Source organism: Ciconia boyciana, chromosome 20, assembly GCF_034638445.1.
Source record: "Ciconia boyciana chromosome 20, ASM3463844v1, whole genome shotgun sequence".
NCBI lineage: Eukaryota > Metazoa > Chordata > Aves > Ciconiiformes > Ciconiidae > Ciconia > Ciconia boyciana.
In genome coordinates this window covers 7,169,084-7,192,299 of record NC_132953.1, presented here as the reverse complement: position 1 = coordinate 7,192,299, position 23,216 = coordinate 7,169,084, and the positions used below count along the sequence as shown (strand labels likewise).

The window sequence follows — 23,216 nt, the reverse complement described above, 5'->3', positions numbered from 1 at the left end:
CATGCAGGCAGCTCTGCCCTCCCGCTGCTGGCAGGGAGCACCCTGGCTGAGGCTGAACTGGTAGCACTGGGAGCCCGAGGGGCAGGGACGCCCTGGACACAGGGGTGTCCAGCCCTGGCAAGGTGCCGGAGTGGCTGTCCTCTGGCTGCCACCTCCTGGCAAAGAGCAGCCGCCGGGAGGGGGGCAGGGTCCCACAATGAGCCTGGGCTTGGGCGTTTGGGGATGCCCGCAGAGGTTAAGGCCCTGCGCAGGGCGAGGGCAGCCACAGGGAGGGCAGGACCCAGGGTGACAGGGCGTCCCCCACCCGCTGCCCCCGGTTACAGACACCTCCCAGCGTGACGCACTTACGGCTGTATTCGATCATCTTCTCCAAGCCCCAAGCCACAGGGTTAGGTGGCAATCACCGCCTGCTTGCAGAAAGAGGGGGGAACCATCTCCCATGGCTGCAGGTAGAAGGTAGCAAACAGGGATAACCATCAACAGCTTGGAAACCGGGCAGCCAGGGGCAAAATCCCTCCCCCCCAGAAAACCTCCTCTTTGTGCACGCTTTGCCAGGCACAGCCTCCGACTCTGCCGTACCCCTGCGCAAGCGGCCAGGGCAGGAGCCAAGCCCCCGAGCAGCCCTCCCCAGGAACGGGGATCTCAGCCCCAAGACCCACGGGCGATGCCTGGGACACACGGAGACACTGGCCGGGGAAGGGCGGGATGCAGAGGGGATGATGCACATTGCAGACCCCGAGGTCCTGCCAGCGCCCAGCTCGGACAGAGAGGCCAGGACTGCTCCTTGCCAGGCAGCGGAGAGAAAAGGGACAGGGTGCACGTCCGTGTGGCCCAGAGAGGGTGGCAGCTGCGCAGAGCCCCGGGCAGCCCTGCCTGGCCCCTGCCGGATCCTAGACGGAGCCAGGGTGCCCGGAAGCCTGTGTCACGCCAGGGCTCTGTGCGCAAGAGGCCAGGAAAGGGTGACGGGCTGGAAACACAGCCGCACTCCAGGAAGCAAAGCCCCGAAAGCGCGCAGAGCTGTGACATAACATCTGCAAACCTCAGCTGCTTCCTCAAAGCCTTTGCTTAACCTCAAAGGAGGAAGAGCCGCTCCCCGTCATGCCACCTCCTACCCCGCAGATGCTCCTGGGCTGCTCTCCCTTCCACGGCAGCGGGGCCAGGCCCAGCCGTGGGGCGTGGGGCTGGCACTGGGACACGCTGGGAAGGCAGCCCACGCCTCGAGGGGGTCTCTGTGGCACGGCACAGGGCTGCAGCTGCGCAGGTGGTGCTGGATGCATGGGACTGAGCTCGCTCCAGAGCCTCTGCCCAATCCCTGCTGGCCGAGCAGCACCCATCTCTTGAGCTGCTTTTGCTTTTAAGCCACAGTTGGTTCCCTGGCAAGGGCCATGCCCAGACTGGAGAGGAGAGCTCGCTCCAGCATGCTGCATCTCACACTGCATCAGGTGCCCACATTTGCCCATGCTGCCCCAGCCAGGACCTACTGTGGCACGCCAGGGACGCAAGCTCTCTGCCCAGCTCCCCGCTGCTGTGCGCAGCCCCTTAAACCAGTTTGCAAGCTGAAAGCTCCTGCAGCGGCACTGGGCACCCTCCCGCACAAAGCGCGTGGCTGGACCTGCCAGCTGCTGCTGCCCACCCTCCAGCCCGTGGTCTCTGGGCATCACATAGACCACAGGGGCAGGAGCCGAGACTGCAGCCTGCCGAGGTCCCCACACCTCCCAAGGGGGCTGGATCCTCACCAGTGAGCGTGAGGAGGGTGTCCCTTACCTGCAGAGCCACATGCAGATGCCAGGATCCCTGGTCAGGCTACCGGGTTATGCTGCCCGCTCTCCCCAGAGCGGGCAGGGTCCCTGCTGCGGCAGGGGCGAGCTGGCACAGCGACGGCACGGCTCCCTGGCCAAGGAGCTGCAGGTCTGGGATGCTCCGCAGTCTCCCCGCTGGCACAGTGCACGCACCTGGCAGAAGCAGCTCTCCCCAGCCGTTGGGAAAGCTTGATTACAAAAGGAGGAGAGAGAGGGTAATGAGCTGCTCGGCAAATCCTGCCCACCCACCACTTCCAGCATGAGTCTGCACAAGGCCAGGCTCTCCAGCCAGCTGCCGGCAGGGCCGACCGCAGCCTGCAGACTCCCTGACCCCAGCCCACTCCTGGCACTGGCCTTCGCCCGGCTGCAGCAAGCGGCTCCCGCACACCTAAACCTAAACGCCCATCCCGCCCAGCAGTGCTGCCAGCAGCGGGCTAAAGCAAGCCACTCTTTGTCCCAGAGCAATTATTCCTGGACGTGTAGCCCAGCTTTGCATCAGACGTGCACAGCTCCACCAGCAGCCTCAGGACCTGCCTACAGGCACAGCACTTCCCCAAAACAGGGCTCAGGGGCTGCAAGAGCCCCTCTCCCCACCCACCCCTGCCAGCCCCACCTTGGGCAGCATCACTGAGCTCAACCAACACAGGGCAGCTGCTCTGCAAAGGGAGGGGGGGCTGAGGGAGAAGGGCACGGCCAGTTTGCACCACGGTGCCCCACTGGCCGATCCAGCCTCGGCACTGAGCCCAGCACATCCACATGGACAGCAGGCCTCTCCAAATCTCCACAAACGGCCCAGGAGCATCCCAGCAGCGTAGGATGCGGCAGTCAGCATGCCTGCAGTGCTGCTGTACCACAGCAGGGACAAAAGCCGGGGAGCAAGAGAGAGGTTTGCCCCAGAGGGCAGGTAAGGAGGTCTGGAGGGGCCACGCTCAAACCTCTGCCCCGCCAGCTTGTCGGGGCGCCTGCTGTTAGAGTCGCTGGGCAGGGGCTGGGCACCCCGCTCCCACCGGGGAGCAACGACTTCATCCAGCCTGCCCAGGACACCAGCTACTCCTGCACAGCCGGACACCTGCCTGCACCCCCAGCCTGCGTGACAGCCCCAGAGGCAGCCGGCCACGGGCACCCGCTCGCTTTCCTTTCAACTTCACGCCGGTGCTGCCAGGAGCACCTCCCAGCCGCAAACCTGGGCTGCACAGGGACACACAGACCGAGTGACCCGAGAGGCAGGAGCATATAATGGCCTGGTAACCTCATGGATAAACTCGTCTCCTTTCCTCCTCCACCTACTAAAACCTCTGTTTAAAAACAACCCGGTGCAACGCGGAAGAGACAGACAAAGAGCGGGATGGCTGTGGTTCCTCTTATCATGGGGAGAGGAGCAGGAAAAATCCTGCTCTGTCAGTCAGTTCACTCCTGATAAGCCATTTTGTGACAGCAGCTCTGCAGGTGAGTCACCCTCCAGTGGCAGATGCTCAGGAGATTATTGCAGGTGATGGTGCTGCTGATAGACCGGTGTTATATTACAATAGAAATCATAATTCCTGTTTCACAACTCCTCTTGTGGGTTTTAAGGAGCGCTTGGGCGGTCCTGCCCCAGTGTTAGTACAGCGCAGGCAGAGCGGCACAGGCACAGGGGTGGCAGAAGCATCGCCGGCCCGGGCTCCCTGGGCATTGGGGCACCCACAGCCTCCCTGTGTCCCGGACTGGAGGATATTTGCCGGGTTCCTGCAGGCAGAAGACCACGTCAGAGCTGAATGAACATGGTGAGTTACCGACAGCTTTGCCCACCGCTCTGCCCCCTCCCTGCACATCAGCCCCCAGCCCCTCACCCCGGGAGCGGGCAGCCGGCGCCCCGCACACCCCGCCGCTGGCTGCACTCGCAGCCCAGGTCTGCCAGGAGCGGTTTCCTGGCCGTGAGGCAGCCCAGGCTCAAAAGAGCTGCTGCTCCCTGGCCCATAGCCCCTGCAGCATCCAGGCAGGGAATGATTTTCCCCATCTCTCTCAACACCCCACCGTGGCTGTTGGATACGGTGCTTGGCTATCCCCACAAGCTCTCACTCCCACATATCTCTGTGGCTTGCCTTGGCCCTCTCCCAGGCCGGGCAGCAGACGAGTAAGGCAGTGTGTCTCAAGTCTGCTCACCAAGGGGAACGTGCCCTTCTGGAGCATCTTATCCCCCCCAAGAAGGGGCTGGTTCTTCGACAATGCCTGGGCGAGAGCGCAGTGCTCCTGCCCCCCAGTGCAGCTCCCACTGTGGGGCTGCCAGTCCCCCTGCTCAGGACAAGGGACATGCTTGGCTCAGCTTCCTGCAGTGCCTTTTGCAAGCAAAGCCATGGCCACCAAACCCCAGCCTGGCATGCAATCCCTCCCTAGGAGGAAAAGGCTTCCTTAACAGAGGGCAGCCACGCATGGCCCAGCTTGCTGGGCACCGTAAAACCCTCCACCAGCGATACACTGGGACATCGTTCCCTCCGGAGCAGGGAACTCATCCCCCTGCATGGCAGCAATGGCTACACACGCCCATGGGTTAAATGCCCTGCAGCCAAGGAATTAGCCCCGTACCCGAACACCCTGCACCCTTTGAAGCTGGGTTTCACGTAGGAACATCCCACTTCCCCTCATTCAGGAGCAGCCGGCACAGCTACTCGGTGCACCACAAAGCCTTTCAGCCACGCACTGTGGAGGGCAAACGGCAAGAGTCCGACTGCACCCCAGCTGCCCAAGCCTGCTCGTATGGCGCGGGTGCAGAAGTTCATCAGGGTCCATGGCTCGTGGGCTGGCATTTGCACAGCCGGACTGCAGACTGGCCATAGTGGCATTAAGGTGCATCCAGAGAATATGGCAAGGGAGCTCAATTAGTTACAGTAGCCTTGAGTTCTCGGGGAAATCACGTGCTTCCAGTCCACGCAGGAGCTGGCAGAGCTCTTGCCTTGCTTTGAATTTACCCAGTGCAGCTCTTGCTTGTAGTGTGGTTTTGAGAGCAAGTGGGCAGTCGTGGAGAGGCAGCCCCTGGGGCAGCTCAAAGCTTTGAATCTGCTTGAAACAGAGGAGGTTCATGGACTGAAGAAAATAGGGGGGGGAAACCCAACCAAAAATCAACAACAGGCAATACCTTCTCTGTGTGGGAAGGTGGCCAGCACCACAGCATCATCCCTCCCACCTGCGTCCTCACCAGACCTGCACGGGGTTGTCAGAAAGGAGCCCGACACCAGACGACATGATGGGCACAAGTGCGGGCAGCTTGCGGGCACGGGGGGGCAGCTGCGGGGCCCCCCAGCCGCAGAGCCCCGGCCATGCCGCGCAGCCTGGAGGAGCCGTCGCAGCCAGGGCCCCGGGACCGTTCCCGCAGGGAACCGTTAGGATCCCATTATCCAGGTCATGCCCGGCCCAGGCCCACGGTGACACAAGAGGTCAGCACGAGGAAGGACTGGCCCCACGTGCCCTCGGCTGGCTGCGTAGGTGGCATTTGGGAGCAAGCCGAGCTGGCATTACAAAACTCCCAGGGCTCCTGCAGGCACCGAGTGCCTCAGAGAAGGGGCTCAGGGAAGGGCAGCCGAGCGGGAGGTCCCGGAGACGCGCTCCCCTTCCCAGCCTGCCCTCCTGCTCCCAGCAGGTCCCCGACTCCCTGCCACCGGGAGCCGGGCTCCGTGCCCCCAGGAGCCGATCTGGAGCAGGGGCTCCCTGGTAGCACTGCAGTGCCCTCACGGGAGCCAAAGAGACCCGAGGGGCTGTGCAGAGCCCGTCCAGGGGCTGGGCGCTGGCCGTGACTCGCCCGTGCTCGGCATCGGTGCCGGGCGAGCCCGGCCGTTTGGAGAAAAGCCCCTGGCATTTCCTCAAAAGAGCCAGACGGCTGCATGCTGGGGCACAGCCACACGCCCGCAGCCCTGCCAGCACCGGGCAGGATCCGGTCCTCCCCTGCACACGTCACTTCTTGTTCCTGGGCCGGGCAGCAGCCGAAACTGGCGGTCCAAGCCACGCAGCAGGGCCGCGATGGGGACGCAACATTTCCTGGCTGGGCGAGGGGCAGCAATGGCCGAGCGAGCAGCACATTCAATCAAGCTATCTTTACGTGTTAACCCGTAAATAATCGCTCGGCACTTGCCTGTAAAATCCTGCTGGTAGAGTCTTTGGGCATGGCTAAACGTGCCCAAACAGGGTGACCCAGAGAGGGAGGGCTCCACTCCTCCCTCCCACCAGCCTCGGGCTGGAGCACGGCCCCTTCGCAGCCTTAGGGCATCCCTCGTCTCACTGCACCGCTGTTCAAAGCCCCAGCCTCCGAGCTGGAGGGGCCTGTGCTCTCATTTGAGACAACAAATGCAACCGTCTCCAGCCCTCTGCTGCCCAGGGAAAGGTGTGCTGCCCCCGAAGCTCAGCAGCCAAATAAGCAAAGGCTTCTAAACCCCCAAATCTCCTGAATCGTGCTCCTGGATCTGTGGCTTTATTGCAGTACCCATTGCTCATGCTGGGTACGGGCCCTGCAGAAAAGCTCAGTCAAGTCTTACCTGTCGTGGTAGCGTCCAGAAGCAACAGCAAAGGAAAAGGGCTGGAAGCACAGTCGAGGTAAAAGCAAGTGTGCTGCTTTCCACTGCCTCGGCAGGGCAGGAGCACCCTTTCAAACCGCAAGCTGCCAGAAAGCAGCTCTCAGCAAGCAGCTCTCAGCAGCGTGGCACATGCACGGCTGCAAAACAGGGCAACAGAAACATACGGTGTCCACCCGAACCCCCCCCAAAGGGGCTCTGATCCTTGCCCAGCGCCAACCCACGCGCCGAGGACCGGGGCGGCTCCTTCAGCAGCAGCTGGCTGGTGCAGCTCACGGGGCCTTTCCTACTGCAGTCGGGCATCTCTCTTATGAGAAGCTATTACAGGAAAACAATTTTGAAGAGATCAGGTGGGATCAATGCCTTACTCATCGCTTGCTCCAGTGCTGACTGCTACCCCGGCTGTGTTTGCTGTGTGTCCTAGCAGCGGCACAGCCCTCCCTCCCCGCCCTGAGAGCACTTGTTCCTGTGGGCCAGGCTGGTTTCTCCAGTGGCTCCGTCAGTCTGTCGGGGAGGTCTCGGGCTGTGCTCCTCGGTTTCTGACCCCGCACTGGGTCACCCAAAGACTATAACCCTCATCGTGACACGTCTGGGTGGCACGGCCCTGCAGGCACGTGTATTTTGACTCAGGGTTTCGTGGCACATCAGAAAGTGCCTCTTTCATAATTCCTATCACTTTTTAAGCCTCTGGTGCATTAACGACAGTAACTCCGTAACATTAATAGCCAGTTACTGGAATTGCACAGGTGGTGTCCACAGGAAGAACACAGCCAGCGACCCCGGGTGAGGGCAGAGCCAAGTGTTGCCGCACCAGGACATGCCACCCCCATCCCCAGCAGCTCTAAAGCAGCCTCAGCTGCAGGCTGGGGCAGTTTCCCTGCTAATCCTCCCGGAGGGCCTCGAGCAAGCCAAGGAGATGGCAGCCTCTGTGCCTGCGCAGGCTTAGCTGATCCTCTGCTTTCTCCGGGCTGCCCTCCCGGGGGTGGCTGATCACGTTAGCGGTGCGCTTGGCAGGGGAATCACCACAGGGCCAGCTAGCCGTACTGCTATAGACGCTTCCCACCTGCCAACTGCTCTTCGGCTGAAGTTTCAGCTCGGTAACTGGTGTTCCCCTCTGGTTTGCAGGATTTTGCCTCTGAGCAGCTGAATGGCGGAGGTAATACCCACAGGAGCTGGGGGCGTGGGCGCTGCCAGGCTGGGCCTGGCGACACAGGGCCACGCTCCTCTGTGTTGCAGGTCCCAGCGCAAGACACAAAGCCTCCACGGCGCTGGAGTCCTTCAAGCGGATCGGTATGCCCGTCCTGGCAGCCGTGCTCGGCCTCGCCTGCCTGGCTACGGTCGGGTTCCTGGGTACGACTCCTGCTCTCCTCTCCCCCCTCCTCCTGCCGCTGCTGGGCACAGCCACGGCTCGGCAAACACAGCTCTGGACCCAGGGCTCCGCCGGGACCGGCTCTGCCACCTTCCTGCTGAGCCCCCCAGCGCAAGCCCGGAGCCTGCCCAGCACCATGAGCTCAGCGCTGTGCTCCCCCTTTCCCTCTAGTCAAGGTGTACCTGGACTACCACTACTTCTTCTGCAAACAGCCCCTGAAACTGGTGCCACTGCAGCAGGTGTGCGACGGGCAGGCGGACTGTCTGCAGGGCGAGGACGAGGCCAACTGTCCCCAGTGGGTCCCTGAGGGGCCACCAGCTGGCGGTGAGTCCAGGACACCCTGCTAGAGCTCCAGAGCTGGGCTGCTGCAGCAAGCCTCCGCCTGCTAAAGCCACCTATGACAAAGCTGACTTCGTGCCTGTCTCCAGCCCGCGTTTCCAAAGACAGATCCATCCTGCAGGTGCTTAACAGAAACACCGGCGCCTGGTCCTGCATCTGCCACGACCACTTCAACCTGGTGCTGGCGAAAGCAGCCTGCGAGCAAATGGGCTACAGGAGGTACATGGCTGCTTTCTCCACACCTCTCTTGCCTGCTTTAGCTATCCCTTTCCCGTAAGAGCTCTTTTTGAGTGGGGCTCTGTTTACTAGAGAGCACTCAGAGCCCTGCACTAATGGTTTCACTCCGTCCCCATCGCGCAGAGTACTCCGGCTGTCCCTGGGAGCTGGCTGGTCTCTGTGCTAGAAGCCCTGGCAGCTTCCCACGTAAGCACAACACCATGCCCAGCGTCCCCTGCTCTGTCCCCAGCCCACGGGCACCTCACCCCACCTACTCGCAGCCACCCAGGCAGCAGGGCCGCCCCGCAGCTCCCAACAGCACGCGCGCACCCACCTCGCCAGAGCAGCCCTCCTGGGGCACGTGCGGAGCTCAGCCCGGCTTCTCGCTGCTGACGGAGCTCTGCCGGGGAGGGTGCGTGGCACCGCACTCCCCTTTTAAAGCCCCAGGAGAGCAGCAGTTGGCCGGGGCTGTGGGTGCTGCACAGCTGTGGGTGCTGCACAGCTGTGGGCAGGGCCGGGTCCTTGCAGCTGCGATGAAGCTCCGTGTCACCCACCTGCGTCCGCCTTGTGTGCTGCCCTGAGCTAGTGGCAAGTTTGTAGTGCTGCGTTCAACTAAAGCTGGTTAAAGCCGAGATCTGGGGAAACAGCTTGCTAGCCCCGTCTGTTTGGTATCAGCCCTGGATTAAGGGAGGGTCTGAGTTAAGTTAGGGGCATACTAGGGAGAAGACGGCTTCTGGTGTTTGAGCCCCTCTCGGAGCCTAGACTGAGCCCAAGACGGTATTTGCCAGTTCCGAAAAGTCAGGGATTGAGGCTTTGAGCACAGGCCCAACAACAGCAGGGACACCCCTGCGGTCCCTTGGGAGCTACCTGCCCCACGCCTCCCCAGAGAGCAGGGAGTAGTCCCCCGTCCTTCGACAGGCTCCTGCCCCTGGCCCTGGGCTCAGTGGCCAGTCCTCCCGTCCTGCCCCCCGCCCTTCAGAACTTCCCTCTTTTGGCACTCCTGTGCCCCCGTCCCAAGGAACTCCCTTTTTCTGGGGGGTCTTTCTCTTGCTCACTGGCACAGGGTCCACATTCCCTTCCTAAGCTCCTGCTTCCTCCCTCTCTCACCAGCTCTTTGTTGGGGCCACAGGCAAACATTTAGGACCTATTTGTAAAGCTTCAGTCCCTAAAGGTTTAGAACTGGGTTATACCATCTTTGGCTCAGTCTGAGCCAAAACCGCCAAGTTTCCAGGCTCCCGGGGGTGCTCAGGCACCAGCGCCTGTCCTCTCCCGGCATCTGTGCCCCGGGGCTGAGCACCCCACGGTGTGCTTCCTGACCCACGCCCCCCCGTGTCTTTCAGCACCCCCACTTTCCAGGCAGTGAAGGCAGGCGCAGGGCAGCCCCTGCCTCCCCGCGAGGTCACGCTGAGCAACGGCAGCCTCCAGATGTCCGAGCCGGGCAGGTGAGCGAGCGGTGGGGCTGTGCGGAGGTGGCCGCCGTGCCCCTCGCCCTCCAGCCTGCTGTGCCTGGCCGCGGAGCCAGAGCCTCTCCCCGCCGAATCCAGCCCTTTTCCTCCCTCTTCCAGGAAATGCCTCTCTGGATCAGTTGTTTCGCTCTTTTGTTCCAGTAAGTGTCATGATGCTGTTGGCACCTTGCAGGCCCTCGTGCCGCTCCAGGTCCTTGTTCCTGGCACAGCCCCACATGCTGTGCTGCGGCCGCAAGAGCCTGAGCCTGGCCCTGGCCCTGGCCCTGGCCCTGGCCCTGGCCCTGGCCCTCCCCGGTTCCCACGCTGTTTGCATGAGAAAAGTTGGATTTAATTACTGCTAACCTTCTTGTTAAGCCAGTATAAACCTCCCAGAACTGAAACACCTGAGAGAGGCTTAATCAGCTGCCCGGATGGGTTTACTTTTGCTGATGAGTTACCCTGATTAAACGAATCCACCTGGTGGGCTGGAGAAGGCAAGGAATGGATGAACCCATTTCAGCAAGCCTGGGGACGATGTGCAAACAGAGAACAAAAGGGGGTGTTGCCAAGTGGCCCAGGAAGGGGTGACGCAGGCAGCGTCACGGGGGGTGAGGCCCCTGGGCCACACTCCCCTCCCTGGGAGGTGCGGGAGCCGCCGTCCCCGCTCACCCCCGAGGCTGGAGGAGGGCAGAGCGGGTGCTCTCTCTCCCTGCCGCAGCTAACGTGTCGCTTTGTCGCTGCTCCACCGCCTGGCAGAAGACTGCGGGGAGAGCGTAAGTACTCCGCGCGTGCTGGGCGGGAGTCCGGCCGCCATCGAGGCTTGGCCGTGGCAGGTCAGCTTGCAGTACAGGAAGGAGCACATCTGCGGGGGCAGCATCATCCACCCCAGCTGGGTCCTGACGGCAGCGCACTGCTTCAAGTGAGTCGGCGACCTCTCCGCTGCAGCGCACCGGTCCGCCTGCACCGACGTGCCAGGGCTGGGTCGGCTCCTCGAGGCCAGGCTGAGTCCCTCTGGGTTTAAGCCACACGTTGCTTAAATGTCCCATAATTAGCATGTCTGCGCAGGGCTTTGCGCCCCTCGGTCCAATGCAGCTGACCAATGCCGAGCGGGGCAGCGTGGAGGCACGGCTTTGCTGCCTGTCCCTGCAGCAGAGTCACGGAGGGGAAAGAGGGGAGCAATAACAGACGTGTCTTTGCACAGGAACAACCCCATCGTGCAGAGCTGGCGTGTGAAGGCCGGCTCCGACCTCCTCTCGGGCACTGCCACCCTTGCTGTGGAGAAGGTCTTCCTGGCTAAGGTGACACCCGCCTCTCCCAAGGACAACGACATTGCCCTGGTGAAGCTGCGGTCTCCCCTGCATGTCTCAGGTGAGACGTGGCACACGCCTCCTTGGAGCAAGAGCTCGCAAAGGCAAAGCTTGCTAGGCACCGAGCAGCGGTGCAGAGAGGGCCCTGTGTGAGCGGTGCCTTACCGAGGGCGCAGCGGGGAGCTGGGTGCCCAGCCGGCGCGTGGCCCCGGCCGGTCCGGGCAGGGACGCCTTCCCCACGAGCCTCCCCAGCCGCCTCCTGCGCCTCACCTCTCCCTTCCAGACAGCAGCAAGCCCATCTGCCTGCCCTATTTCGATGAGGAGCTGGTGCCAGGCACGTCCCTGTGGGTGATAGGCTGGGGCTACACACAGGAGCACGGTGAGCGGGACGGCGCGGGGGCGAGCTGAGGGCAGAGTGCCCCCCAGCACCGCTTGCAGGAGGAGACGGGGCCGGCGGGCTCCCTGCTTGCCCGGGGCTGCTGGGGAGCCCCTCTGAGCAGCCACGTTTCGCGCAGGCAAACTGTCGGAGACCCTGCAGCAGGCGGAGGTGAAACTCATAGGCAAGGAGAGCTGCAACCTGGACGCCTACCACGGGGAGGTCACTGAGAAGATGCTGTGTGCCGGCCTGCCCCAAGGCGGGGTGGACACCTGCCAGGTGGGGGTGGCTGGCCCAGACAGAGCGGGTGGGTGGGTCCGCAGCTATCAATGGCAGAGCCCCTTTCAGCGCTGCAAGCCGCAGCTGTGAGCACCGGCCCCCCCCGTGCTGCGGGACGGGGGGCTCCTCAGCCCCGGCTCAGATGGCTTGTCCTTCGCAGGGGGACAGCGGCGGGCCCCTGCTGTACTGGGGCAGGCACTGGCAGGTGGTGGGCATCGTCAGCTGGGGCCAGGGCTGCGGGAACCCCAGCACGCCCGGCGTCTACACCAGCGTGCGTGCCTACCTCAACTGGATCTACGCTGTCTGGAGGGTCAGTGCCATACTGCTGACACCGCTGCAGCAACGCGCACGGCTGCTCCGTCACGCAGGTTCCGGGGGGTGGTGGGGAAGGGTCAAGGCCCCCTTGATGGCTCTGCACGGCAGGGAACCGCGCCGGCAGAGTGCAGCATTGCCGCAGGGCAGGCTGCGGGGATGGGGCCGTGGGGCTGCAGCCAGCCAGCCCCCTCCGGCTCTGCGCAGGAGCCGAGCCGGCTCCTTCAGGGAGGGACTCCGTTTGCCTCCTGGTTTTCGCCGCCCTTTCGAAGCTTTCAACTTCTTCTCTCCCTCTCTCTCCTTGCAGTCAGAGCTCTGAGACCTGCCGGGACAGTTCCCTCCACTCCCCCCAAGCCTCCCTCCCCGTCCCTACGCGTTTGGCTGTCTCGGCTCCAGCAGCAGCTAGGAAATGGAGCTCAAGCCACAGAAGGTGAGCGGTGCATCCCGAACCCTCGCTGGCAGGCTGCGATTTAGCATGCCAGAAGCCAGCCAAGGAGGCAAACGGCAGCTCCGGAGCGACGGCCACTGATACCGTGAAGGAATCTGACCGGCTCAAGCTCCCTTCCGGAGAGAGATTGATTTATTGCCCTGTGCTGACCCTGCTGTGGCAGGAAGGCTCCTGTGGGGCGAGGCTGCTCTTTGCTCACTACTGTTATACAGACAGAAATGATGTTTGTGCTGTAGAGTACCCCATTAAAAAAAGTATTTGTTTTTTCACACAGCCCCTGAAGGCTTTGTCCCCCTTGCTTGCAGGGGCATTTTTCACAATGCCCTGCACTATGTGCCGGAGCTGCTTCCCCAGCGCAAGGCAGGGTTTATTTGCTGGCTCTTGTGAACAAGCTGTTCATACGCACAAGGAAGAAAGCGCTGCGTGGACCTCGGCCACTCAGTCAGACAAGCTGATTGGATCGGGGTCAGTTTAAATTACTGTAAACAAACAGGGACATTAGGCGTTATTTTAAATCAACTTTTTCTAGCGTAGCTTCAGCCCCACTAGAAATCAGGGCCATTCCTGTGCAGCGTGGCAGGGAGGGATCCTGCTTTCCAGGCAGCTGCACTCAAGAGAGCCTTCTGCACTGGGAAATACCCCCAAGCACCTTGCAGACACTGCCCCTCCAAAGACGGCACTACAGCCCCGGCCTGCCGGCAGACGGAGTTTCCTGCCCCGTCCCGTGGCCCATGCCGGGCTGGCTCCCCACCTCCAGGCACCCTCAGCCCCGGGGCTCGAGTGGGCAATGCGCACCCGTGGGTGCTGGGAGGCAGCACCCAGCCCTCACCCCGGGGTGTCCGGGCGGGAGCAGCTCGGGACAAGCAACTACAGAGAACGGACACAGCCTGTGCTCGGCACGCAAGGGAAACGCTGCTGCTCTTTGCCTCGGTGCAGGGCTTGCAATGCAGTGCGCACGCCCGGGGGTTCACGGGAAGCCTAAATAGACGCCCAGAGCAACCCACACTAGAGCGAGTTTCTCTAGTAAACGTAAACTTTATTTCATTCAAGGCAAAGCTAACTAAACCTCTACAGTGCAAAAATGTGCTGTAAGTCATCACACAGCATGTTGTACGCATCCTGTGTTTATTCGCAGGTATCTCCTACATGTATTTATATATGCTCATACACATACGTGTCTGTCGCAGCACGCACCTCCGGCAGGGCCTTCTCCCCCACGTGCCCCGGAAAACCTCTGCAGACCCCCCAAAGCCCTTGTGGCAGCAGGGACCCCGCAGGAGCTGGCACAAGCTCCCAAGCCAGCCCGCTCCCCCGGAGCCCCTGTGCTGCGGACAGCACCCGCACACATATGCATATAGAGTTACATTTCAGAAACTGGTTGTGCTGACTTTTTCCATCAAGCCAGAGGAGTGATCCATGCATAGTACAGCATTGCATATCCTGTGGTAAGTGGAACTGTGTCCAGATACCGTCTAAAAAAGGCCAACAGGTTAGGACAGCTAAAAATAGTTCTTTAAAAAAATCCCTTCCCTCACTGTCCTCTCCCACGGGAGGTCTCCTCCAAGGCCGGGCTGGGGGGTCTCCTGGGGCGGCTGGGAAGTCTCATGCCTTCCTGCCCAGGCTCTCACGCGTGACAACGGTAGGTTCACAATACTTTGCATTTACAGAGTGCCTTTCACCCCAGGACCTCAGAGCACTTTGCAAAGCGATGCAGGGAGCCTCACACCTCCTGTGAGGTAGGTCAGATTTACCGTCCCCATTCTACAGATGGGGAAACTGAAGCACAGAGAAATCAAGTGATCTGCCTGAGGGTCCCACGGATCCTCAGAGAGGGGGCCGGGACCCCGGGGACCTGACTCCCACTCGCCCACCTAACTAGCAGCCAAGGAAGCCTGCCTGGGGCCACGTGCCTGTACCTGTCTCCTGTCCCAAATGCAGGGCCCTGCTCCAGTGGGTGCCCCCGCGCCCAGCCCCGGTGCGGCCATCTGGCCGTGCACCCGGGCGAAGGCTGCAGGGTGCTCTCTGTACCGCTGCCCCCACGAGCGGGCAGGGGGGTCCGGCCTCTCCCACGACAGTCTCCAGAGAAGGTAGCACCTAACCTTTCCTTGTTTGCCTTGCCCACCAAATCCTTGCTGACGTTCCACTGCGGCCCCTCTGTCGGGGTGCAAGCCCCCACAGCCGGGGAAGTCCGGGCTCAGCTTTGATTCCCAATTTCGAGTGGGGACGGGGGAGCTGCCTGTCCTGCAGCTTCACTGACAGACACCCCCAAATAAAGGAGAAATAGGGAACAAATCACATTGTAATGACATTGTCATCTTCAGTTGTGGGATCAGCTCGTTCCCTTCATGTCTCACGTCCTGCTACAGCCCTTGGGAAGGGGGCTGGGCTGCTGCAGTCCTCGCTGCGGGTACCCTTCGCAAAGACCCTCTGGCTTTCTGTGGCACCTCTCATCCAAGGATCTCAAAGCACTTTACAAATGTTAGCCAAGGAAGCCTCACAACAACCCCTGTGAGGTAGAGCAGTATTATTATCCCCATTTTACAGACGGGGAAACTGAGGCATGGACAGGCAGAGCGACTTGCCCAAGGTCAGCCAGTGGGCCGGTGGCAGGCCCGGGAGCGGGCTGGCGCAGCCCTAGCCCGGCTCCCCTCGCCAGGGCTTGACTGTGCTCCCCCCCTGCATCCCGGACGGAGTGCCACAGTTTTCCTCGGGTGAAAGGGAAACGCAATCAGCCGTTCTCCCCACTGGAGTCTAATATAAAAAATATCCGCGTAACGAGTTAAGCCTTGGCGAGTCAGCATGGAAAGCATCGCTGCTCTGAGTGCCGAGCTTTAAAAACAGGGGAGGAAGAGTAAGAGCAGCAGCAGCGCAAGCCCGGGAGCGCCTCCCGAGAAGGCTGGCTGGGGGCGAAGCCCCCCGGTGCCCCCGAGGGACGGCCCTGCGCCGGGGCAAAGCGAGTGTGAAACGTGGAGCTTCACCCCGCCATGCTCCCGCCGCGGGCCAGCAGTGACCTCGGGACGTGGCCAGCCCCGGCTGCCGGTCCCTCCAGCCCTGCCACAGGAGGAACCGCGGCACTCCGGGGCCAGCCTGCCCCGCGGGAGCACGGCACCCAGCCCCGCTGGGAAGAGATGACAGCCCTGACAGCAACGGGCCTTTCACTGATTTGGTTCTCAAGTGTGCTTAACAGGAGAGCTGAAGCCAAGCCCTGTCGCGACGGCCCTGCTTCCTCCCTTCCTCCCGTGCCGGACCCATGGGAAATGCAGCGAAGGCAGGAGCCTCTATCTCTACGGCGAGTTTTGTGCATCCTTGCTCTGCTCCAGAAGCCTTCTGCGTGAGGCAGGCAGCTCCTGCCCGCCCCAGCTCAGCATCGCCAGAGTCAGACACGATGGCCCAAGCTCCTTGCGGCCTCTACCCCCCAGGCATGCCGGGAGCCCTGGCCGCCCACCCCCCCGCACCCCCAGGAGCGCAGCGCACACGGCACGGCGCCCGCCCGGCTGCAGCCCAGGGCACTCCCGGGCACCCAGCCCCTTCCCTGCCCGCCCGGCACCCTCTTGCCTTCGCTCAGAGCCGAGCAGGCGGCTCCCTCTGTCCCAGCAGTGTCCCAGTCCGAGTCCGCAAGAAGCTCCCGGTTCCCACGGCGGCCGAAGTCTTTTCTGAGAAGCAGTGCGGGTTGCAGGCACGTGTGTAATAGAAACATGTCTCAAGCGTTGGCAGTTTGGAAAGAAAACAAAAGGGAAAGGCTTGTCCCCCTGCCCACCCTCCCTGCTGCCGGGCGGGCCGGGGCTCGGGGCGCCGCTGCTTCATGCCTTTGGTGGTGCTTTTTGTTCTGCCTTGGAGCCAGCCAGGCCATTCTCGGTGTTGTCGTTCCCTGATGAGCTCACGAGACACTCCTTCCTGGGGGAGAGCACACGGCCAGCTGACAGCCCCCGGCCCCCCCCGGCCCCTCTTGCCACGACCCCAGCCCCGTGCAGCCCTGCCCCACGGCAGCACCCGCCGAAGGGTGCCGGGACCGGCACCCGCACTCACTTCCCATCCTGGGTCTTCTTGATGATGAACAGGACAACCCTCTTGATGAGCATGAAGAGGATGAGGAGGCCGATAAGCCCCCCCACAACGCCCACGATGATGAGCGTCACAGTGTTGTCTGTCTCCACCACTGCAGGAGAGAAGGTGCTGAGGGGCCTTGGGAGGGGAGCAGGGAGCTCCCAGCTGCACGGCCCCCCCAGAAAAGCAGAGACCCCCTCCACCAGCTGCCGGCCCACAGCACAGAGGGGCACGAGGCCGAGCCTTGCCCTTCAGGGATGCCAACTATCTCCAAGAAGCCAGGACACCCTGTGCACCGCCACAACCATGAGACAAGGTGGGCTCAGCCCGGCTTTGCATCCCCACTGCCACTTGCAGGGCACGGGGCCCGCGACCGGCACTTACTCTTCTGGACCACCGTGAGGAAGATGGTGGCGTTGTGCTGCGCGTTCTTCTCCTTGGGGTTCTTGACGTGGCAGGTGTATTTCCCAGCATCGCTGAACTCCACGTTCTTCAGGACGATGGAGATGTTGTTGTCCTTCCCGGTCGTCGAGCCGACAAACTCCACCCGTGGGTTGCGTCCCACGAGGAAGGGCTCCGAGGCTTTGCTCTTTATCTTGCCATGGTAAATCTGCAGAGGCAGGGACGCGGGACGCAGGGTCAGCTGGGCTCCCGACAAGCCCAGGTGAGGGAAAGGCTCGAGTTCTCCTGCCGGTCCCCTGCCCCACCTCTGCGCGCACGGACACGCACGGCCAAGCGTCCCGGCACACCCCATTAAAGCAGAATGGCTGTGCAGGGGGACCTGATGCACGGCCCGCCGGGGAAGCAACCGATCAGTCTGCCTTGCCCTGCAGCAAGGTTACAGAGCATGCAAAAGACGGGAGAACCCCAGGGCAGAGCGAGTCCCTTCGCTCTAGGGCCAGCCGGGGCCGGCCAGCCTGCGAGGACAGACCTGCTCTACACCAGCCCTCCTGCTATGGAGTCGAAGAGCAGAATATTCCCAGCAGGAAGCAAATCTATACCTTTAGCATTTCAGAGCAAGCGTAGGAGGAGAAAATTAACTATATTTTGCCCAAAGTGCAGCCTTGCACCTGAACAGCCAATTTGTGACCAATTTGTGAAAAGCAATGAGCCTGTGGGCAGCAGAAAATCCAGATCAGCTTTGTGCCAAAAGCACAGATGTGCCAGGGTATTTGAGTCACCCTGTTTGCACAGCCCCATCCCCCCCGAGCTGGAAACACTTGGAGGAAGGGCATCCTGCAAGAGGAGAAAGGGAACTCGGTGAGAACTGCAGTGCTGGTCTGCACCGGGAAAGTACAAAAAGACCTGCCAGGAAAACAGAGGCAGAGCCCCGAGAGCCACTCACCATCTCTGTTGAGTTGAAATACCACGTGAAGATCAGGTCCTGAAAGCCTATGCAGGTGGTGAAGGTGCAGGGCAGCAGGACGTTGGAGTTATTCAGAGCCATCACAGTGTTGGTCTTCCCCACTGACACCTCCAAGGTGAAGGCGATGGCGAAGACATGCAAACCTGGCCGGGAGAGGGGAGGAGAGAGTGAGGACACGGCCCCGGTACGCGGCCCAGCCTGCCGCAGCCTGCTCCCTCCCGGGGCCGTGATGCAGCCCAGCCGGCTGCCCGGCTCTGCTGCGATGGGCACCCTCGGGGCAGACGGGGCAGGGAGGAGAGCGGTGCATGGGAGGGACCGCTTCTCCCCCCTGCAGCCCGGCCTCCGGCTGGAGCACCAGCCACAGTGGGGATCCCCTCCCAGGGAGCGCGTGGGGGGCAGCGGGGCTCAGCCACCGCCCCCCTAGGTCCCGCTCCCAGCTCTGCCAGGGACCCACAGCATCCTCTTCCTCCCCGCAGCCTCCGCACAGGGGGCAGGAGCCCAGCCCTCCTCCCCTCCCAGAGCCCAGGGACGAGTTTCTCACCCCTCGTCCCCTCTGCCACGGCAGGCTGCCACAGCGGCGGGGCAGGTGCGAACGCGCCTGTCCCCGGCCCCAGGACAGCTCGGCAGAGATAGGGGACCTGCTCCTGCAGCAAGGGCAGGGGCTGGCTGGCACCCACAGAGGCAGCGCGGATTCAAAGGGAACCATAATATCACCACGGATAAAGTATGCGAATGAAAGCCCCGATTTGCATGTCATCCACAAGGCCTTCGGCTAAACCTTAAAGGGGGGGAAAAAAGCCCAAAGCAAAGCAGAGCGCTCTGTTCTTCAAGCAGCGAGTTCGAGCGCTAATTAGCATCGCTGTGCTGGCCGCCTGCCACGCTGCCCGTCCCCAGCCCAGCCACGGACCCTCTCAGCAAGCCTCACAGCAGGCTCCTGGCAGCGCCCGTGCGGACCTCCAGAGCGGCACCCCCTCACGCCTGCCTTGCGGGGAGCTCCGTCTCCCGCTCTAACTGACAGATGACCTTCAAACTGCAGAACGCTCCCCCGCTCCTCTCCTCCCCGTTAGCAGGGAGAAACGCATCGAGGAGCAGGTACAAGCCCTGCTGCAAGAGCCGAGGGCGTGCCTGAAAGCTCCCGGGGTCCCACGCAGGGGACTGGCACTGCACCCCTGCGCACCAGGCTTGGCCCGCGGCGTCCGCACGAACCCCTTCCTGGGGGCACGGGGATGCGTTGCTCCGGGCCAGGGGAGCAGCCCCACTCCCCATCGCACCAGGACCCTGTCCCACTTGTGTGACGTGGCATGGCCAAGATGCAATACAACCCAGCAAAGCGCTGTCCTCCCCCTTCCCAGACCTCAGCCACCGAAGGGACCCAGCCATCCCTACAAAGCTTTCCCTGGGCACTCTGACAACCAAAATGAGGGGACACAGCTCTTCCCAGGGCTACAAGCTGGTCCCCAGCTCCACTGACACCTGAACTTGGATACCCTGCCCTCAGCTTCAGATTCGCATCTCTGCAGCCACTTCAGCTGCTGATTTCTTCTCCCACGCGTGCCCGCGCTAACAACTCCCCAGGCACGTCGCAGCCTAAGCCAAGCCCGAGAGCCCTGCATCCTGGGCTTCAGGCCCTGCTGCAGTGCTGCATTGCATTGCACTGCAGGGAAGGAGTTATTTAACTTTACAAAGAAGCACTTTTCATTTTGCTTATGAGGCTTTAGCTAACGTCAGGGAGTGGTTCCCACCAGATGGAGGTCTCCTGCAGTTGTCAGGCTCAAAGACCAGCCCGGGGGTGCTCCAGAGGGGACTTCACAGCCAGGAGTGTCCCGGGGAATCAGGCTGCTACCTGGAGTACGACTCAGCGGAGGGATGCCTGGCTCTGCAGGTATGCCTGAGCAGGCAGGGTGCTGCAAGGGGACGGTTACTTAGAGGAAAGACGATTCCTTGCAGCTTGTAACACTTTTAATCCTGTCTGCCACCATTACAACGTCATGAACGTAACCTGAATTGAATGTGCGGGGTAAACGGAGGCTGATCTTGTTCCTGTCATGCTGTGGTCTCAGGAAGCAGAAGTGATATGTTACCACTAAATAAAGCACGGAGGAAAACACATCGGGAGGCTGCGAGATTACTAACTAAATCTGCCACACCAGCTGCCACCGTTACTTTCCCGTATGCCCAAAGCTGCTGCACTCTGTACCACCAGAGCCCCGACCTTCAGTGCGCAGGGCAAGCCCCTCTGGGGGCTGCAGGCCACCTCCCATGCCTGCAGGCACAAGCTTTCCCCCAAGAGACGGGAAAGGGGGACCGGGGAGCAGCCACTCTTGCGGCTGCCAGAGCCTTGGCTGCCTGCACTTTGCTCTCACGGAGGGTGAGCACCTGGGGCAAGCCCCCCCGATGAGGGGTCCTAGAGCCACTGAGCTATGTGCGGCAGTGCTGGGTGTGCAACCCGGGACCCAGCCCCAGCGACAGCAGCAACAGCCCTCCAACCCGGGCCATGGCCCAGAGCAAGCCTTTCCCTCCATGGGCTGCTGGCAGCCCCCCACTTTTCCTGCAGCCCGTCAGGAACGTGGTCTGGGAACCACTGCCCTAATGGGAAGGGCACACAGGATTCACCTGAAAAGCCACAGGACAACCCCACCATCTGTGAGAAAGCTGCTCCATAAAAACTTTCATTGCCCATAAAAATCAACGTGACCTCCTGGCACAGACAGCAAGCCATGCCTGGCGGGCTGGCCAGGCTCCTCTCCGCTGAGGTTAGAAGGGAGGAGCTCCCAGGCCAGCCAGAGCCCAGGCACGATGTGCTCGGGGACACGACACCCGGGCCTCGCCATTCCTGTGAGCACCGATGGAATAAGCTGTGCTGTGGCTCCTGGTGCAGCCAGGAGCCCGCTGCCACTCCCTGGAGAGCACGGCATCCCCGAAACGCACAGACGCAGAGAGACCTGCCCAGAAACTCTCCCCTTCCCACCTCCCCCTCCAGGCTCCCAGCCCACCTGAGCGACCTGTGGGACAAGGTTCCCACCTCCACGCCCTGGACCCCAGACCCCCAGGTGCCCTGGCCTCCAGCGTCTCTGAGTCTCTCCCACCACGCCACTGCCAGCCCCATGCTGAAAGCAGCTTGCACTGCATCTATCTGAGGAGACACTTTCAACCAGGGACCAGCACCCAAATCCTGCAGGGAGTCTGGTACTTATAAGTCCCTTTCATGTCCCCAGCTCACTTAAACTTAAGAACTGTGCCCTCTAAAACGCCTCTCAAGGGAGTTTCCCAACAGCAAGTGCTGCAAAGGCAGCCCTTGCTTTCAGGCTCTCTGCGCCCGTCGACACAAGGATGACCTACACGAGCAGAAGCGTGGCCGGTGCATGTGGGCTGATGCAGGTGGCTTGGAACCAGCCCCAGGGGCTGCAGCGGGGAGGGGACGGCTGCAAAATCCTTCCTCCGCCCTGCAGCTGGGGGACCTCGGGCCTCCCCGGACACAGGTGTAGGCGTCATGCTCCAAGCGGCCCTGCAGTACGGGTTTGTCCCTGCGCTGGGGAGAAGCGCATGCAAATGGTTGTTTCACAAAATGAACTGTAAAAAGAATGACCTGTCGGCGGGCGTGCTGGCGGCTGCGTTGAAGCAGTGCATTGCCTCCCTACGGCTATCTCCCTGGTTCACGTTAGCAGGCAGGTAGCAGCGGTCCCCGCTCACAGAGCGGCAGAGCGGAGCAGGGCAAAGCGGGATGCAGCCGCAGTGCTCGCAGAAGAAAGCTCTGGCGACGTTAGCAAGTGATGCAGGCAGGGCAGGGGGCCGGAGCAGGACTTCAGAGTCCGCTCGCGGACTCGGCTGCGAAGTCACCTTGGACTTATCCTCAGCGCTCCGGACTCTCCGTCTGCAGAGCAGAGATAATTGCATTAGCGCCTGTGGACGGGAAATTCACCCGAGCGGCAGCGTCCGATTCTTTGCGGTGCAGGCGGGCCAGATGCAAAGCAGCTGAGCGCGAAGGGGGGGCGACTTAGCGAGGGTCACCCCGCCTCGGGAAGACGAGGGGGCGGCTGGAAGCCGGGGGCAGCCCGCGGAGCCGCCCCCGCCGGGCTGCGGAGCTGCCCGCGGGTCCCCGGGGCGCACCCCGGGGCAGGCTCCCCGCCGGCGAGCCGGGGCGCCGGCCGCGCCCGCTGCTCCGCGCTGCTCCGCGCTGCGCCGCCCTCCTCTCCCCTCCCCTCCCGGGGCGGCCGGCGCGGGGGGCGGCGGGAGGCCGGCGGTCCCCGGGGCGGAGCGGGTCCCCGGGGCGGAGCGGGTCCCCGCAGCCCCCGCGCCCCCCGGCCCCCGCGCCCCTTACCCAGGAGCGCTGCCAGCAGGCGCGGCGCGGCGCGGCGGCGGGCGGCGGGCGAGCCCAGGGCCATGGCTGCGGCGCGGAGCGGGGCGGCGCGGTCCGTGCTGGCCCGCAGCGGCCCGGCTCTGGCCGCCCCCGCGGAGGGCGAGCGGCGCCGGGCGGAGCCGCGCCGGGCGGGGCCGCGCCGCGCTGCGCCCTCCTCCGCGCCCCCCCGCGCTCCGCCGCGCCGCGCTGCGCCCTCCTCCGCGCCGCCCCGCGCATCCTCCCGCCGCGCCGCCCGCCCGCGGGGGGCTCGGCCCGGGCCGCCCCGCCGCGTCCCCGGCGCAGCGCGGCATCGCCTCCCCGCGCTCGGGCTCTTGGCCTCGCACGCCCGCGGCCGGCCCAGCTCCCCGGCCCCGGAGGCCGCCCCTTTCCCTGGGGCAGCGCCCGGCACCGACGGCGCGTCCGCGGCTGTGCCTGCGAGCGAGGTGCTGGGGTGCGAGCCGCAGCGGGGTGGCGGCAGGGGCCGCAGGCTGGGCTCAGGGGAAAGCTCCCCGCGGGGACGGCCGGGGAACGCCGGGCTGGTGCTGCCCGGGGGCCAGCTGCGGACAGGGGCAAAGCACGGCCAAGGCTGGCGGGAAGGGGAAGCCTTGGCGGTGGACAGGACGGTGCCGGGAGGACAACAAAACGGGCCGAGGCTGGGGCTCAGCTCCCGCTCGGTGCACCTCAACAGGGTGACGCCACCGGTCTCCCCACCCTCCGTCCCCACGTAGCTACCAGCACCCCTCTAGCCCCAAGGCAGGCACCCGACAGCTCCGCAGCCGCAGGCGGGAACGCAGGGCCGCACACCGATGGGCAAGGCTGCAGGGGGACTCCTCCCGGTGCCAAAGGGAACACTTTGAAAACTTATTTTTCTCGCTATGAGCTTGCTCCAGGATAATTGGCTGCAATAAGTTCACGTCTCCGCGACCTTTTCCTCACCGTCACATCCATTAGACCTAACCGTCAGCAGACCACATCCAAAAAGGTGGTGGTAGGGGCCCTCCTAATGGAGGCCTCTGATGATGTGGTGCGCAAAGACCGAGCT

At 62.9% G+C, this 23,216-nt stretch overlaps 2 protein-coding genes across 4 annotated transcripts; one reads left to right on the top strand and one right to left on the bottom strand.

Moving 5' to 3' along the window:
* Positions 1-3,553: 3,553 nt before the first annotated feature.
* On the top strand, positions 3,554-12,426 carry TMPRSS4 (transmembrane serine protease 4). The gene is made up of 13 exons (XM_072884648.1): positions 3,554-3,562; positions 7,463-7,493; positions 7,574-7,687; positions 7,878-8,030; positions 8,135-8,264; positions 9,602-9,703; positions 9,827-9,867; positions 10,466-10,625; positions 10,908-11,074; positions 11,297-11,392; positions 11,529-11,668; positions 11,829-11,978; positions 12,288-12,426. The coding sequence occupies exons 1-13, from the start codon at positions 3,554-3,556 to the stop codon at positions 12,297-12,299; spliced, it is 1,305 nt and encodes a 434-aa protein (XP_072740749.1). The 3' UTR covers positions 12,300-12,426.
* Positions 12,427-13,449: 1,023 nt separating this feature from the next.
* On the bottom strand, positions 13,450-22,296 carry SCN4B (sodium voltage-gated channel beta subunit 4). Of its 3 annotated transcripts, XM_072884657.1 has the most exons (6): positions 22,157-22,280; positions 21,425-21,709; positions 17,818-17,981; positions 16,857-17,082; positions 16,455-16,584; positions 13,450-16,322 (listed from the first exon to the last, which is right to left on the bottom strand). In XM_072884657.1, exons 3-6 carry the CDS (start codon positions 17,917-17,919, stop codon positions 16,229-16,231), a joined length of 552 nt encoding a protein of 183 aa, XP_072740758.1. In that variant the 5' UTR covers positions 17,920-17,981; positions 21,425-21,709; positions 22,157-22,280; the 3' UTR covers positions 13,450-16,228. The 3 variants fall into 3 exon arrangements, with proteins under 3 accessions (XP_072740758.1, XP_072740757.1, XP_072740759.1); XM_072884656.1 differs by lacking the exon at positions 21,425-21,709 and having other exon boundaries at positions 22,157-22,296; XM_072884658.1 differs by lacking the exon at positions 22,157-22,280 and having other exon boundaries at positions 21,425-21,975.
* Positions 22,297-23,216: the final 920 nt, after the last annotated feature.